This window comes from Theropithecus gelada, chromosome 14, assembly GCF_003255815.1.
Source record: "Theropithecus gelada isolate Dixy chromosome 14, Tgel_1.0, whole genome shotgun sequence".
NCBI classification, from domain to species: domain Eukaryota; kingdom Metazoa; phylum Chordata; class Mammalia; order Primates; family Cercopithecidae; genus Theropithecus; species Theropithecus gelada.
In genome coordinates this window covers 104,867,643-104,883,979 of record NC_037682.1, presented here as the reverse complement: position 1 = coordinate 104,883,979, position 16,337 = coordinate 104,867,643, and the positions used below count along the sequence as shown (strand labels likewise).

The 16,337-nt window shown below is 43.7% G+C and overlaps 1 protein-coding gene across 8 annotated transcripts in view; it reads right to left on the bottom strand.

The window, feature by feature from the left end:
- Positions 1–16,337, bottom strand: part of NCAM1 (neural cell adhesion molecule 1) — a 313,081-nt gene that overhangs the window by 42,202 nt on the left and 254,542 nt on the right. For 6 of the 8 annotated variants that reach the window (XM_025355125.1, XM_025355127.1, XM_025355130.1 and 3 more), the window contains exons 8-13: positions 14,902–15,044; positions 3,920–4,070; positions 3,366–3,550; positions 2,927–3,023; positions 2,433–2,603; positions 682–813 (exon numbers count right to left, since the gene is read on the bottom strand). In XM_025355125.1, the coding sequence (XP_025210910.1) occupies positions 682–813; positions 2,433–2,603; positions 2,927–3,023; positions 3,366–3,550; positions 3,920–4,070; positions 14,902–15,044 (879 nt within the window). Of the gene's footprint in view, positions 1–681; positions 814–2,432; positions 2,604–2,926; positions 3,024–3,365; positions 3,551–3,919; positions 4,071–8,406; positions 8,437–14,901; positions 15,045–16,337 lie in introns of all 8 variants that reach the window. The other 2 variants (XM_025355124.1, XM_025355123.1) reach the window with 1 other exon arrangement.

The window sequence follows — 16,337 nt, the reverse complement described above, 5'->3', positions numbered from 1 at the left end:
GCACAGTGGGACAGGCGTAATTTAAAGAAAGAGGGAATGGCAGAGGAAAACCTAGAGATCCATCCCTGAGTGGAATGAGGGGGAAGCAATTCTCTTGAAAGAGGCCATGGGGAATGCTCTTGCTATGGGAGGGAGAGGAGCAGAAAAGGCCAAGGCCAGGGCTACCTCTTCCCCTTGGCTTTGCTGGGTTTCTGCTACTGCTCACATATTCTCTAGCAGTTTCCATTTGTCTCTGACTGAATACCTCTGCTGCATCAACAATCTCACAATGCATTATGTGAACTGCCACCATCTATACCCGTGTCCTGCAAGTCACCGGGTGCTTAGGGCTTTTGTGGCCTGTCAAAAAGCAACTCTCCCAGATCCTTTGACGACCCACTCCTGGTTTTCTCCCCACTTCCTTTAATAACGTGTTGGTGCCCTCCCCGCGGCTGTTTCTAACGAGCTGGACCGGCTACTATGACAGTGTCCCCAACCCCTTGGAGAAAGAGAGAATGAAGGGACTGTGTGTTAGCTGTCACTGAGAACCAGAGAACTAGGAGGTGAGGCCTCCAGGAGCAGAGGGATCTGAAAGACAAAAAGCTGTGGTCTGAACAATGACATGGGCCAGCTCAGGGTCCCCCGCTGCCCCCAGGGAGAAGAGGGTGGGCTGGGAAAAGGTGGGCAGCTGGCTTTACTTACGGACTGGCTGCGTCTTGAACTCGGAGGCCGCGCTGATCTCACCCAGCCCTTTGCCATTGAGTGCCGCCAGCCTTACGGCGTACGTTGTTTCGGGCTTCAGGCCCACAATGGTGACGATGCCCTCCATGCTGGCTGTTATGAGAATATGGGAAGGATGACAGAAGAGTGAAAGTCTGCTGTTAAAATAGTGCAGCCACTCTGGAAAACAGTAGCGAGGGTCCTCAAAAAATTAACTATAGATTTATCATTTGGTCCAGCAATTTTATTTCTGGGCATATGCATAGAATTGAAAGTCGGGACCAAACAGATACCGATAACTGGCTATCCATGTTCACAGCAGCATCATTCACAATAGCCAAAAGGCAGACACAACCCCAATGATCATTGACTGATGAATGGATACATGAAATGTGGCATATACATACAATGGAATGTTATTCCACCTTAAACAAGAAGGAAATTCTGACACATGCTACAACATGGATGAACCTTGAAAATATTTTGCTAAGTGAAATAAAATAAGCTAGCCATAAAAGGACAAATGCCATACGAGTCCACTTATATGAGGTACTTAGAATAGCCAGCTACATAGAGACAGAAAGAATGGTGGTTGCCAGGGGCTAGGGGGAGGTAGCGAATGAAGAATTAGTGTTTAATGGGTACAGAGTTTCAGTTTGGGATGATAAAAAGTTGTGGAGATGGATGGTGGTGATGGTTACAACTTAATGCCACTGAATTGTACACTTAAAAATGATGGACTGTAAAATGTATGTTATATTTTATATTAATAAAAATAACTAGAATTGATCTTTAGAAAAAAAATCTGGTGGACAGATAGTGACATGAGATCAACCTGCCACAAAATTGGTATGAGATTTCAGAGGGAAGTTAGGAAGGTAAAGTGATTGCTTTCTTCTGGCTCCAATCCTGATTACCCAGCAGCTCCTCTTGGCCCCCTGGCTCCCCCCAGAAGCTGAAGGAGTGATGGAAGCTTTCTGGCAGAACTAATTCTGAATAAAACTGCATTGGACTATATCTCTGAATGGCCGTGATACTGGTATCCTAGCCCACTCCCAATTCCACTCCAATGACCACATATGAGACCAGGATTAAAAATTTGTACAGAAACAAAACATACTTCACTGAGTTATTCCAATTAAACCCAAAAGGGGGAGTCCAACATAAGCACACACCATCCTCAGACGACCTAGGCTCAGAATTTTCACAAGAATCTTCAGTCTTTTAATCCTTAGCTTGGAAAGCTAGCACAGGACTGATTTAAGGGCAGACTTGTCCTGCTGGCTGTGCTTATTTGGTTACTATCACAATTACAAGACGGTCAGTCCCTGAGTACAGGTATCCAAGCAGGACTGGCCGGGTGTCGGCAGAGAACCTGCAGCACGGGTGACTCAAACGTGCAAAGTAGGGTGGATTGGACTCAACTGGCCACGTTCAGAACCTATGCACTGGACTCATCTGGCTGTGCTCAGAACCTACGCAAGGCTCCTGCCTGGAATGTGGTAGAGATGCCTTCATCCATCCTGGAAGGGTCGTGAGAACCAGGCTCTGAAGCACAGAGCGTGGGTTGAGGTAGCAATAGGGGCAACAACTCTACAGGCAGATGTGACTTTGACCTAATTCTGGAGGTGCAGTTCCTAATTCTGTAGGAACATGTACAGGATGGCAGGTGGGGACATCTGAGTACCAAGGCACTCGTGATCCCAATGGAAACACCGACTCCCCCAACTCACCTTCCTTGGCATCATACCACTTGGAATGCCATACTTCTTCACCCACTGCTCTCCACTCAGCTTTGTATTTGAGGATGGGCACCCCACCTGTGGCCTCTGGTTCATCAAACTGCACCTGGGCTGTGCTGGAGTATGGCTCCACCTGGTCGATGGATGGTGAAGAGGGAGTGTCTGTGGGGAGGACACATATGGAGACCCAGGTGAGCCCAGTTTGGCCCAAGACCATTAACTCCCAGTCACAAGGCACATCTCTTTCATTTCTGCTCACTCTTGGGAATCCTGTCACTGTATCCTGTCCTCCTGGCCCATGTCACCAGATGCTTCTCCCCCAACATGTCCTATGCACAGATCCAATGACTCCCAGCTTCCCAACCCTCTGGGTTTGCTGACCCTGGCCCTTTCTTCTTCCCAATATCCTGGAATCACTCAAGTACACAAATTGGACTGGCAGGGGTAGGTGGGGGGTTGTGGCAGCTGCCGTAAGGGACACTCACCTGCTTGAACAAGGATGAATTCCAAGGACTCCTGCCCAATGCGGTTCACTGCAGTACAGTTGTAGTTTCCAAAATCATTTTCAGAGTCCGGGGTCACCTTTAGAAGAAGAAGCTCTTGGGTTACAAGTGTTCCATGGGATGGTCACAGACTCAGATCTTTATTTACTGGATTAAGTGAGTAAAAAACAGAACTACTAAAGTACAAAACATTAGCTCCAGCCCAGCCTTAAACAAGAGAAAAGAATAGCAGAGGGGCTCATGGGAGAGGCACATTCAGGGAGGGGACTGGTAGAGTGGGCGAAGGGGAGCTGAAAAGAGGCCCAGTGTCTTCTCTAGCCCATGTCAGAGAAGTAGGAGAGAGGACTTGAGCTGCATTTTAGAGCCCATCTAGAGTCAAACTGTGCTTTCTCTGCTCTGCCCCACCCCCATCCTGACTCACCTCCAGATAGCTGGCAGAGGGGGTGTTGTAGATCTTGATATTGCTGTAGTTGGAGCTTGGCAGCAGCTGCCCATCCCGAAACCATGAGATCGTGGCACTGGGATAGGCAAATACCTCGCAGGTGATGTTCACCTGGTTCCCCTCCCAAGTGTACACAGCCACAGGGCCCTGTAGCTTCGGGGCATCTGCAATAAATAACAATGACTCTCAGGATCACTGCCACGATCATGAAGCCCCCATATCCTGTCTCCTGGCACTGGGAAGGCAGGTGTGCCCTAAAGCAGAGCTAGTGCCTGGTATAGTAGAGGTCAGGGCCGTTTCAGAATTCCTGTGTACAGCATGGGAAGACTCAAGGGCACAGCAGGATTGTAAGAAGCCTGGAGATGGTGTGTGGGGGGTGGCTTGGGAACAGAGCTCTGAATGGCCCAGAGCCAGCTGCAGGGAACGTGAGCAGAACTCATAGGGTGCAGGTAGGTCCTTGCTGCTGTTTTCCTCTCTCATCCTGATCCTACCTTGCCCCTCCCCTCCCACATCCTTCCCCATTTATTCCTCACATTGCACTTCAAGGTACATGGACTGGGAGTCCTGGCCGATGGTGTTGCTGGCGGTGCAGATGTACTCTCCGGCGTCAGTGTACTGGATGCTCTTCAGGGTCAGCGACGACACACGGGCATGGCTGCGCACCACCATGTGCCCATCCAGAGTCTGCCGGGGGGAAAGGGAGCATGTCAGAGCCCGAGGCAGAGCGGAGGGCAAGAGTGCTATAGCAGGATGGGGTCTAGGAGACTAGGCCATTGCTTGTCTGTGACCCGTCTCTCTTCCTCTCTCCTCTCTGTGTCAATGGCTTTCTTACTTTAGGTACCATCTAATGGGGGAGGCTCTGGGAAGCAGCATGAGAACTTGGGAGTATCCGAAACAGAAAATGAGACTCAGTTATGTCAGGCAGCCTGATCTAAGTGCCAAGATTGGTTTGGGGCTAGGTTCCCCAAGATGACTTTGTTTGGGATGTCTAAAATGGAAGCAAAGCCTCCAGACAGCAGATACTGCAGCAGCAGCAGCAGCCCTACCTCATGAGATGCTGGGAAAACTGCATTGCCACCCTGTCCTTTCTGTCTGTCCACTTGCCAGTTCCACGGTGCATGTACCCGTAGCAGGACATTCCAAGTGCCCAACATAAGAAATTATTAAAGAAATCCTTATTTCTGCAGATGCCTCTTTCCTGGATGCTTAAAAGTGAAATAATCCCATGTAAAAACAAGCCACACAACTCAAAGATCAGGAGCCACCGCACTGGAAGGGAGAGTAACTGGGTTCTCTCTCCAGGGACAGTGGTACAGAAAGTCCTAGGCAGGTCTGGGATCCTTGACACCTCGGCCACCACCATTTTATAGTCCTTGATACAGCAATGGGCTTCCTAAATCTCTGGAATTATAATGATTGGTCAAAAAGAGAATCAGTACATGGTCCTTAGGCAATGGGTACTGGAGTATTTCCAAGCGGATTTTCCCCTTGACATTCTAAGTAAAATGGTTGCTGGCCCAGGAAGAGTCTACGCATGTGGCCTAACTTCAGATTCTCAGGAAAGTTAGTGATCTGGAGAAAAGGTCTTGTTCTGTGCAGGCTGGGCCCTCTTGTCTCCAGTATATGATGTTCTGTGGGGACGGACAGGAGGTTATATTCTGCACCTGGCATCTGCCATCCCATGCATTGGGTCTTTAAAGAATGACAGAACCATTGGCTTCAGGTTCTTTGGATACGCCGATGTGGGGCTCTGAAGCCCAGAACTGCAATGTCATACAGCAGCCAGAGTAGGAAGCTCACAAGAAAGGCATCACTGGCCTTGTTCAGCAGTCTCAGCAGATTTCCCACGAGAAGTCCCTTGGACCATCACTGACAGATCTAGTCTATTCTGGTCATCTCAGCCCCTCGCATTTCATGTCTGGAAGCTGAAAAACAACTCTAGCAAGAAGACAGAAGAGCCAAGCAAAGTCATGACTGCCTACTGCTGCGTGCGCCATTCCTCCCTGGGATGAACAGAAGAGCCAAGCAAAGTCATGACTGCCTACTGCTGCACGTGCCATTCCTCCCTGGGATGAACAGAAGAGCCAAGCAAAGTCATGACTGCCTACTGCTGCGCGTGCCATTCCTCCCTGGGATGAACAGAAGAGCCAAGCAAAGTCATGACTGCCTACTGCTGCGCGTGCCATTCCTCCCTGGGATGAGTTCTCTGTTGCTCTGCTTTGACCTACAAATCTGGGACACTGGTTGGTTGAAAGATGCATCCCAGGAGATGCCACACATTAATGAGAGATGACAACAAACAGGTGTGGAGCACTTCGCTAGAAAGCCTCGTGACACCCAGTTTGTTGGGGATACTGGAGTTTTGAGGGGTGACAATGCTGATACATTCCAGGGCTATTTTCATACGTCATACACACAAGTCTTTACCTGTGAGTCTAGAATAGTGGCCTTGAGACCATGAGGCCATCCCTGCAGGTATCTCTAAAGGGCTGTGCTGACCTGCTTGTCTCTCCTACTTGTCCAAACAAAGCAGGACTGAAGGCAGAGGGAACTTAAGGACAACCCCTGGCCTTTCTGGTGATCTCTGTGATATCAACCAGCAACTGAACTAAAATTCTTTGTGACACAGACCAGACTTGTCCTGGGGCTGCCACACACAAACTTGGAAGTTGAACCATACTCTTCCGGAAGTCAAGAGAACATTTCCATAAGGAAGAGATGTTGTAACAAAAGAGGCAGAGAAACTAATGTAGGCAAGAATAGGACCTTAACGACAACAAAGCAGGGGATATTCCGAGTCTTTACTTGGAATAATCTAGAAAATGGTTGAAGAGAAGCTTAGAAAGCAGTTGCATGGAGAGCCATGCTTTTTTTTTTTTTTTTTTGATCTCTATCTAGTTTCTTTCAGCAAATTTCTCCATGTGGAAATTTCTCCTGTTTAATGATGTCCACAGACCAGCCTTCTAAAGAGAATTCTTATTTTGCAGTAGGCTCACTACAGATTTGGTGATGGAATTATCTGCCAGATGCCCAGTTCTCCCTTTGAGGATACAAAGATAGACTCCAGTGTCATTAGACTATCTTCCCCTGAAATGCTTTTACTCTGGCTCCTACACAGCTTCAGGGAGTGCCACCTACCAGCCATCCAGACAAAAAGTATGCTGACTGCCCAGGCTGCAGCAGAAGGAGCAGATGAGCTCTGGGCAAGTATGAAAGATATTGATGGCAAGAAAACTCCTTTTTTCCCCAAAAGTATGAAGAGTAATGATAATTATTCTTGTCATCAAAACGTTTTTGTCTCCCTCCTTCCAGGTAAAAGTGCTAACGCTTTTAGAACTTACAAAATGAAATTGGCCATAACCCGAGCCTTCTTTTGCACTCATCTGGACTTATGGTCTTCATCTCCGAATGAGACAAACAGGAGAGAATGGAACTTCTGAGCCCTAGGGGCAGCATCCACTTGAAAGTCAATTATGTCCAAAGTAAGACACTCACGATAAGGACACTTCTGAAAAATGGAGTGAGGTGTCTGCTTTCCTGGGAGTAAACCTATTACTTCCACTTACAATAATAATTCTCTTAACATCTCCTTAATACTCCCTGATAAGTCTCACCTCCTCCTCAACCAGGTCTAAATGAGAATGACAAGGAAAGTCGTATGAGGCCAAGCAGAATGAGATCTGTAGCTGCTTAAGAGTGGTTGATAATTAACCCTTCTTCTCTCTCTTCCTCAGTCCCAGTGGGTCCATGACTTTTGGACAATAAAGCACCCAACCTGTGACAGCACTAAGTGATTCCTGTGCCACAGGCGGGAAGCATCTCAGTGAGGATGTGCACTTAACAGTCATCCCAGTGACAGGGAGGAGGAAGGTCTTATACACAAGAAGTTTAGAATGAACCAAATTTGACAATGGCAGCCTGTTCATGTGCAGAAACTAAGATCAGTGCCTGGGGACAGGCAGTCAACTTTTAAATATTAAACAGCATATCAATATGGATGGCCTTGACCTGAACACATGAGTTATATGTTATGGATAATTATCATTTCTGAAAGATTAAGAGGATAGATTTACCAAATTAAAATCCAGAATCTATAGGATCATCATGTTCTGCATTTATAGCATTACACGATCAAAGCCCCATCTGGATAAAAGGCAAAGGCTACTTTAAAAAAGTCCTTAGAGATTAGATCCTTGAATCTCATCTGAAGTCTACTGGTTTTATTTTCACTGTATGTCACTTCATATAAATCAGGTAAAAAATTATAGGCATGATCATAAGTAGGGTCTTGAGATGTGGCAGTCAAGGTCTAAAGATTAATATTTAGCTTCAGTTTTCAAACTAAGTCTCACATTATCCAAACTGAAGCGATGAGTCAGAGAAATTTCAAAGGCTAAATACTACTGACTTTAAAAAACATAAAACCATTTGTACTACATCATTCTAATCTCATACATTTAATGGTCTATGAAAGTAATGGAGATATGTTTAGCAATTTGGGAAAACCAACGAGAGATGTCATTTGCATTGCTTTTGAGATGAAACTTGACATGATAATTTACCAAGACTATTATATAATAAGTGAGCAACAAGATGAGTTGAGCTGGAAAGGAAAGGGAGGAGTGGGTTTTTAGATCACTAACTCTGCGACTTTATGGTCCAGAGCCACATCAACCATGTGAGTCAAAAAACTTTCATCATTTCAAAATGCCTGGCCTGGGAATTGGGGGCAATTTATTTCTATCGGTATAATTACCTGGATGTGATTTTACCAGCACCAGCAAGAGAATAAGATCCAGTTTTAGGAAATAATATGGATTTGTTCATCCACTCCCAACACAGCTTGCTTGCTCATCCTAAAATGATACTATTGCTAAGTAATGTCTACCACTATCGACCTATTCTTTAATCTAGCTAAATGACTAATTAGTTTAGCATGTCTGGTTATTAAACTGCAATGGTGAGTTAAACTGTAATGCTTTCAAAACTAAAGACTGGCTAGTGGTCAGGCAAGCTATACCTCTTGCTTCTCTGGTCGAGTCCACGAAGCCTGGAGAGAACAAGATATAAAACACAACAAGAAAGCAGTAAAATTTTACAACATGTTGCTTTAGAGAATGTATCACACTGCATTCCGTGCACATGCAGCTTTTCTTTAATTCAGAACTTTTTCCAAGGCCCACTTTCAATGGTGTGTTTATTACACAATTTAATTTAGGATTTAGCTTATGTCCAGCTTTTTTTCCCCCTTAGGCACTTTAAAATGTATAATTCAAAAGGTTCAGGCTTTCCTAATCTTTGGTATACCTAGATATGAATACCAGTAGGACCAGACTGCTCTTGTTCCAAAATACCTTAAATATTGTTCACAGTATTTCATGATATGACTAGTTCTAACCACATTATCTAGAGATACTTAGAGAATAGGTCTCCTCCAGCCAGGCGTGGTAGCTCACGCCTGTAATCCCAGCACCTTGGGAGGCCGAGGCGGGCGGATCACGAGGTCAGGAGATCGAGACCATCCTGGCTAACACGGTGAAATCCCATCTCTACTAAAAATACAAAAACAAAAAAATTAGCCGGGCGTGGTGGCGGGCACCCGTAGTCCCAGCTACTCAGGAGGCTGAGGCAAGAGAATGGCGTGAACCCGGGAGGCAGAGCTTGCAGTGAGCGAGATAGTGCAACTGCACTCCAGCCTGGGCAATGGAGCGAGACTCTGTCTCAAAAAAAAAAAAAAAAGAACAGGTCTCCTCCTTCGGATTTTATAAGGCAGCTTATCATAAATATACTAATGCCATTTAATGCTCATGCATTTTATAACTCTTTGCATGCATTCTGTGAAAATCAAATTTTTATTGCCAAAAAGGAACAAAGCAAGGAGCAGAGAGGTACACTAGGAATGAGAAGTATGAAGTCCTTGAGACCAGGAGTCAGGAAGCTTTGAGGATACCAAATGGAAGTGGTTGTGGGAGGGCTCCGGTCCTTAACAGCAGAGAATGCCCAGATGGTATGCGGGCTCCGGCATGTACCATCTTCATCAAACACGGCATTCCATTCACAAGTTGGCATTCGCAAGCCAACCCAGGGACACAGGGGTTAGGGAATTTTCCACCCACATCTAGATTTTTTTATTTCTCCAGCACTTGGAAATCTATTCTCCTTACAGTTTATCTGTTTTTCATACTAGGATTCAAAGATATGACAGCTGCATTGTTCTTTTTATTACATGGCAAGACTGCCTGATTGTCTCTGATGTTCAGATGGAAAAAGGATAGAAAAGACGCCAGAATCATAGCAACGCAATCCAGGGAATGCAAATAAGTTAGCAAACATTTAGTAAGAGTCCACTAAATGCAAGGAACTTCTGTGAGAAATGAGATGGAAATATCGAGTTATGTCACATGATGTGGGAATGAAGAAGAAGGTGAGAACAGAGGAACGTGCAGAGACCAAAGGAACGGTGGGCCAACATGTCAAATGTGCTTGCCAATTCCACATCACTTAGAAGCTTGTCGGTTACATGCCAGGGCTGCAGGAATCAACATCTTTCTTTTGAGAGACTCTATCACATTGAGTTGTATGTTTTTTCAAATCTGATTATTCTTGTGTCTCTCCCAAATCACTATGGTTCTGTGGCTTTTAGAATAAGTAGTTGCTAGTAACACAAAGCTTCCAGTGACACAACCTCTTACTTTTGTGCCTGGTGGAATGATAGGAAATATCTTGGCCCTAACCATTTGGTGAATGTGTGACCCACATTAAGACAACCTGATATGCAAATGTACACACTTATGAAATAAATCAGGGTATGATTAGTAATCCTCCAAAAATTGTTCTAGGTTGTTTTGATATTCATATTTTATTGTCTTACATACAAGTCTGTAGGAATATATATATAAAACAAAGTGAAGCATTTCTATAATTTTCTTATGTATTCTATTATTCATGTACCCACATACTGGAAAAACCTGACTCTGATTGCTCAATGCAGTTGTCTTTTCCAGTGTTTAAAAGCAGGCCCTGAGTTTGTACTGAATGAGGAATTTTTTCTGGTGAAAAGGAAATTCCAGCTTCCAAAGAATCCAGAACTTCAAAAGTTCTCTTACTTGTGGGATATTCTGTAAGCCTAAGATTCAAGATTCACGGAATGCTTTTCATTTTTTCTATCTCTTCTGATCTCAATTCTTCGCTGCTCTTCTTTCCTTAATAAGGCTTTATAGGCCTTTCTTTGTCAGCCATTTCAAAGGCATAGAGATGTTCAAAGAGGCATATGATGGATTTTTCCTGCCAGGGATAGAGTATGTAAATCATCATCTGTGGGTCTCAGGCAGTACGTAAATGACACCTGGAATTTAGCAGCACTCACTCAAACACCTGGCAATATTTAAAAGGAATCTGGGCAGGATGAGTACTGAAATAACATGGATGCAGAAGCTTTCTGAGGTATCACAATGACTTTCATACAGATGATCAAATTGACCCATTATGACGGTCAACTTTTTTGGTCAACGTAATAGTAACTACTAAGTAATACATCAACTTTTGGATAGCTGATCTATCTTAATGATCTCGATGACCCAAACAATTAGGTACCCTAGCTATTATCAGTTGTTGAGCTAAACCAACTCAACTAGCTGAAGCTTAACTGATTGGTAATGGTCATTCTCAGATGAGTGATTAGACTCAATACAGAGACATGATCAAAGGTAGAGTGTGACCTGAATTCAGGCTCATTGTACTTGTTTTTGTTTATCTCCCCCCTTCTTTTATAATGAACAAGAACATTGGTATTCCATTAGAAAGTCAATAACCATATGTCTATGGTTGAATGCCCTCTTTTCCACCTCTTCCCTTAAGAAGACTAATACTAGACTATACTCAGCAGTGAAGCAAAACACAAAGCTGCTTTAACTCACTTACATTGTAACTAACTTTATTAAAGGAATCATTGAACCTTCCACTAAAGTAATACAAACCATGAGAGAGCACTGTGGCACCGTGGCATCAGGTGGCCTACCTTCTCAGCCACCGAGTCAGAAGGAAGCCATTGTGGCAGTCCAAGGGCTCTGTACTTGACCTTGTTTTAGTCAACATTTCTATCTGTGACTTGGACAAAGATATTGCAAATAAGTGTTCATACAAGGTTGGAAGCAACAGCTAATACAAATGTTAGATGACGACTGCATTGGAAGACTATTGAACTGCCTGCTCTTTGCTCTTGGGCTCTATGCTTAGGCTGGGATCCCCACTGACTGCTCTACTTCTTTACTTTTAATATACACATGGGTTGAAGTGCCCCGGACACACAGATTTCTAAGGTGAATTTCTAATGACAGTCAGTCCTGACTGGTTACAAAGATGGACTCAAACAGTCATTCTCAAGCCAGGAGGTGTTTGTATGTGTCATAGTTTTAGTAAAAATTAGAGGTGGTTACTGGCATTTAACAGGAAGGGGACTAGAAATGCTAAGTTTCTTGCAATGCATAGTACAGTCCCAGTGAAGGAAGCCTCTTCCCAAATTGCCACCATGACCCTGTTGAGAAGCACTGGGTTGCAACAAACAAAATGCAATTTTTAACATAAATAAATATAAAATTCTGCAATATTGGTTAACCAATCAATTGCATAAGAACAGGATAGGTGATATGTGGCTTAAATGGGGTTCATGTAAAAAAAGACCTGAGCATTTTAGTTGACCACAAGCTCAATATGAGGCAACAGAATAAGGAGACTGTTAAGAGCTAATGCTCCTTTACCTGCATGATGGCATCCACATCAAAGAGGCAACGGCTCTCTTGAAGTCTGCATTAATTACGCTGAGCACAGCAAAATTTTAGGGGAGCGCTAGTGAACTGAAACTATGCAGTATAAGACAACCAGAAAGATAAAAGGTATGGAAACTATGACATATGAGAAATAGTGAAAATAACTGGTGTGTTCAAGGTAAGAGGAGTGGACTGGAGGAAAGTCGAAGAATTTTTAATGGCTCTCATGCAAAGGACTGAGTGGCAGAGGCTGGGAGGACTAAGCAAAGGAAGGGGCAGGGTAGCAGCTCATTCTGCTCTTCAGCATTGGCCAACTCCCCTGCAGAGGACTGATACCATCACGTTTCAGACAGGGACCGACTGGCTTCCTGGCAAGGATGCTAGGCCAGGGTGCCAGGCGAGACTGGATGACCTCAAAAGGTGCCTCCCGAACATCTATGATTTAGCATTTTACGTGATCTAAATCTCAGGTGGCTTCTTTACCTGACCAATTAGATACAATCATCTATTCTCGTTTGCTTAGCATATCACCCTGATTTTAAAAAGAAAATGGTTGTTTTCCACTCCTACAATTACAGCGACGCTAGTAATCTTGATTCCTAATTATATAGAATGCAACTTCGGATGGAGGAGAACATGAGGAGAGGCTGCCAAAGTAAAAATGAAATGTATTTTCTGTACTCCAACCAGTCATGAACAGCCCATATTTGTTTTCTTAATTATTAGCTATCCACAGTGTAAGATGGACAATATGCCTCTTTGATGTCAATATATAATTAACAGAAATGGCAAATTTTCTTATATAGAGTTTCACTCAGGCAAATATGTCAGTCTGGTGTCACATCACTAGCTGATTTGGAGGACTTGTTTTAACACTGATTTACTTATGTTCCAATAAAGTGAACTTGAAGGCAAGTAAAAGAAATACAATACAACCAATGTGGCTGGACTGAAATAACCATCTAAGATTAAGACAAATGATCTATAGCGATGGCAGAATTACATAAAAAGTAGTCACTACTAGGCTTGAGACAGTCTCTGCTGGACACCTGTCTCCATATTTAGCAAGTATGAATGTGTATTCGTTCCTGGCTATTATTCTCATTCTAGAAAAATGAAATCACAGCTACAAGCCAGAAGTGCCAACCTACTAAAGAACCTCAGTAGGCACAAATCTTAATAACCTTTCTGGTCTAGATTGGCTGTTGAGCTATTCCTAGAAAAGATATAGAATTCAAAAGCATCATTCATCTGAGGCAGATATTATTTCTGTCCTTCACTGTAGGTCAAAGATATACACTGGGTCACTCTGGACAAAAATCTACTTTTAAGCTAATGTAGAAAGATCTGCCAAGCAGCAGCCTTGTGGTTTAAGCCCTGAAATGTACATTCAATCCGCATAACACACGTGAGTGGGGCTGAAATCTTAGCTGAGGGTTTAATTCTAATGTTGATAAAGAAAGTATCCAAGTAAACACCACATCTCTTAATCTAGCTGGTTTTCACAGTATCAAACAGCATATGTGAGTTTCAAAAATATTTAGCAGTTCCTCAGTTGACTTTTTGTTAAGTTGAATTTAACTCTGGAGGTAAAGGTTGCAAAAAATAATAGGTTATTTGGAAGAGCAATTTCTGTTCCATTTGATGCAGTTTTGTTTTCTATTAGTGGGAAAGAAATCAGCTCCTCAAATGCAAATCCCAAATTTAGCTCTGGTATTTCACACTATCCCTTTCTGGCTTTATTTGAGTTTACTCTCTCTAGAGATTTCCTTTGGGCAGGCAGAAGAGTGAAGATCTATCATTTTTGACATTCTGATCAGTAAGCAGTCCATTATAAATGTTCTGTAAGGCAAGGCCATTACTACTGAATAGGTGACAAAACCTGGGATAACGAAAACAGAGTCCATTACTACAGGATATACGAGATGAGATTGGAGAAGTACCATAAGAGGGTTTAAGTTGCATTAAAACCAAGCTTTTTCCTCCAACTTTTGGCCCACTCAATAATCAAGGGCTGTATGATGTGGGGTCACCTCAGTTTTTATATATTGTCAACAATGAAGTATCTTTCTGGTGGCCTATAAATCCATGGACTTTAAAGCTCAATCTTTCCCACCATTTTGATTTGCCAGGAAGGTTGCTACAATGTTCTTAAACCCTCCATGAATATATTGAAAAACCAGGATGTAATCATCACTTAGAAACTGCTAAATATTTTTGCCTTTAGAACAAAATGATATCCAAATGTGACCAAGAACACAGGCAGACACAATGGCAACCAAGCATTTGTGCATAAGTGCATATATAGCATGAGTATACAAACACAAGAAAAAGAATTAATAGGTTCATTTTGAGCCTGATTATTGCTGGGAGATCTCTCCTAGGGTGCTCTTGAGATGATGACAATGTCACCTGGTGCACCTAGGACATTGCTTTCTCTTTGTTCCCTCACAGCTCCATAACTCGGGGATTGAAAATCACCATTGCCTCCTCCCCAGAACATCTAACTTGAGCATGGCCATACATCACGCCCCCGCCAACCTGTCCAAGGAATTGTGCCTATTCCATTGCAAGGGGATGCTGAGCAGGCCATGTCCTGCAGGCTCGGGGAGGGAGGCCCCGGGATCTGGCTGTGGCCTCTGGTGACCATAACCCATCTCCCAGCTCACCAAAGAGAACTGGGCACGAGCAGACTCAATCTGCTTTGAGTCTGCATTCCAAGGCCCTGAAACTCCTGGGCAGCATGATACCTTTTCTTCGCTGCTGATGTTCCGGGTAGAAGTCCTCCAGGTGATGGAGGGAATGGGGTCTCCAGAGGCTTCACAGGTAAGAGTGACCTGCTCCTCCAATTCCATGGCAGTCTGGTTCTCTACGTATGTGATTTTGGGTTTTGCTGAAAAGACAAAACATTTCTCTGAGTTTATCTAATTACTGAGCTTTCTGGGTTTCAACGATGACACGCACCTATCCAACAAAGGTTATCTATCTGCTAAGTACAAGACCCTAGTCTAGGTGTTTTAGGAGATACAGACCTGACTCCCCAAGGTTTACAATGATGTAGGCATGTGACAACACAGAAACCATAATAAATAAGAAATATCCTATCGACTAAGAGTGATAAGGGCAAGGAATGCAGGAGGCATGACGCAGCAGAAGAGTGCCTTCCTGGATGGAGCCTTCAAGAGGAGATGGCTTTGGAGCTGGGCCATGAGATTTTCAGCAGGTGGAACTCTAGGGTGGAGATGGAGTCATTTGAAGTGTAGGAAACTGATTGAATAAAAGCAAAGAAGCAAGAACGTATGGAGAGATGGCTGGGAAGAGAACAGTGTGGCATGAGGCACAGGAAGCAGAGGCTGGATGGCTGGAATTTTACCTGGTGCCTGGTGGAGGCCCACAGACAGCATTTAATCAGCGACACAAAAGCTTTTGTATTTCAAGAAGGTTAACCTAGGGACATTTCAGGAAGCGTTGCACTAGAGAAAACTTTGAGGTGGGAAAACCAGTTTGGAAGCCCTGGCAATGACCCAGATGTGCGGTAACGCTGGATTCTGAAAGAGGTTGTTCGAGAGGAAAGAGCAAAGAGCAGCTTTGAGACAGATGCTGGAGTGCAGGAAGGTTCAGTAAGTGGCAACTGAAGAGAGGGCAAGGAGGGGTGAGAAGAACCAAAAGGAGCAATAAGAAGGAGTCCAAGTGACTCGGAGTCTTAACGACTGGGAGAATGGTATCAGCATTAACTCAAATGAAGAAATCAGGCAAGGAACTGGATGGGGGCTCTGGGGTGGGCTCAGGATGGGAAGGAGATGAGTTGAGATGAGTTCATTTTCCAAATGTTTTGGGTAATGCAAGAAAACACAAGCATTCCAAAGCTAAGTTAAATGTTAAAACATTAGAGAAAATTGAATTTTCCCAATTTAAAACAATTATGCTCTGAAATCGCTGAACTTTGTGTGGAAGAGAAAAGATAACACTGCACAAATGTAACTTATTTCGTGAATAAAGGAAAAGGCCAGGCTATGGAAACAAACAAATGAACCAAAAAACCCCAAGAGAATGATAGCTAGTTTTTGAAAAGACTACATTTGCTTTATATTCAAATTCATACAGTAACCCTAAGTAGGCGAATAAATGACTGCCTATATATATTCTCCATGTTGAGGTCTTTGATGCTGATTTAATAAACAGAAAA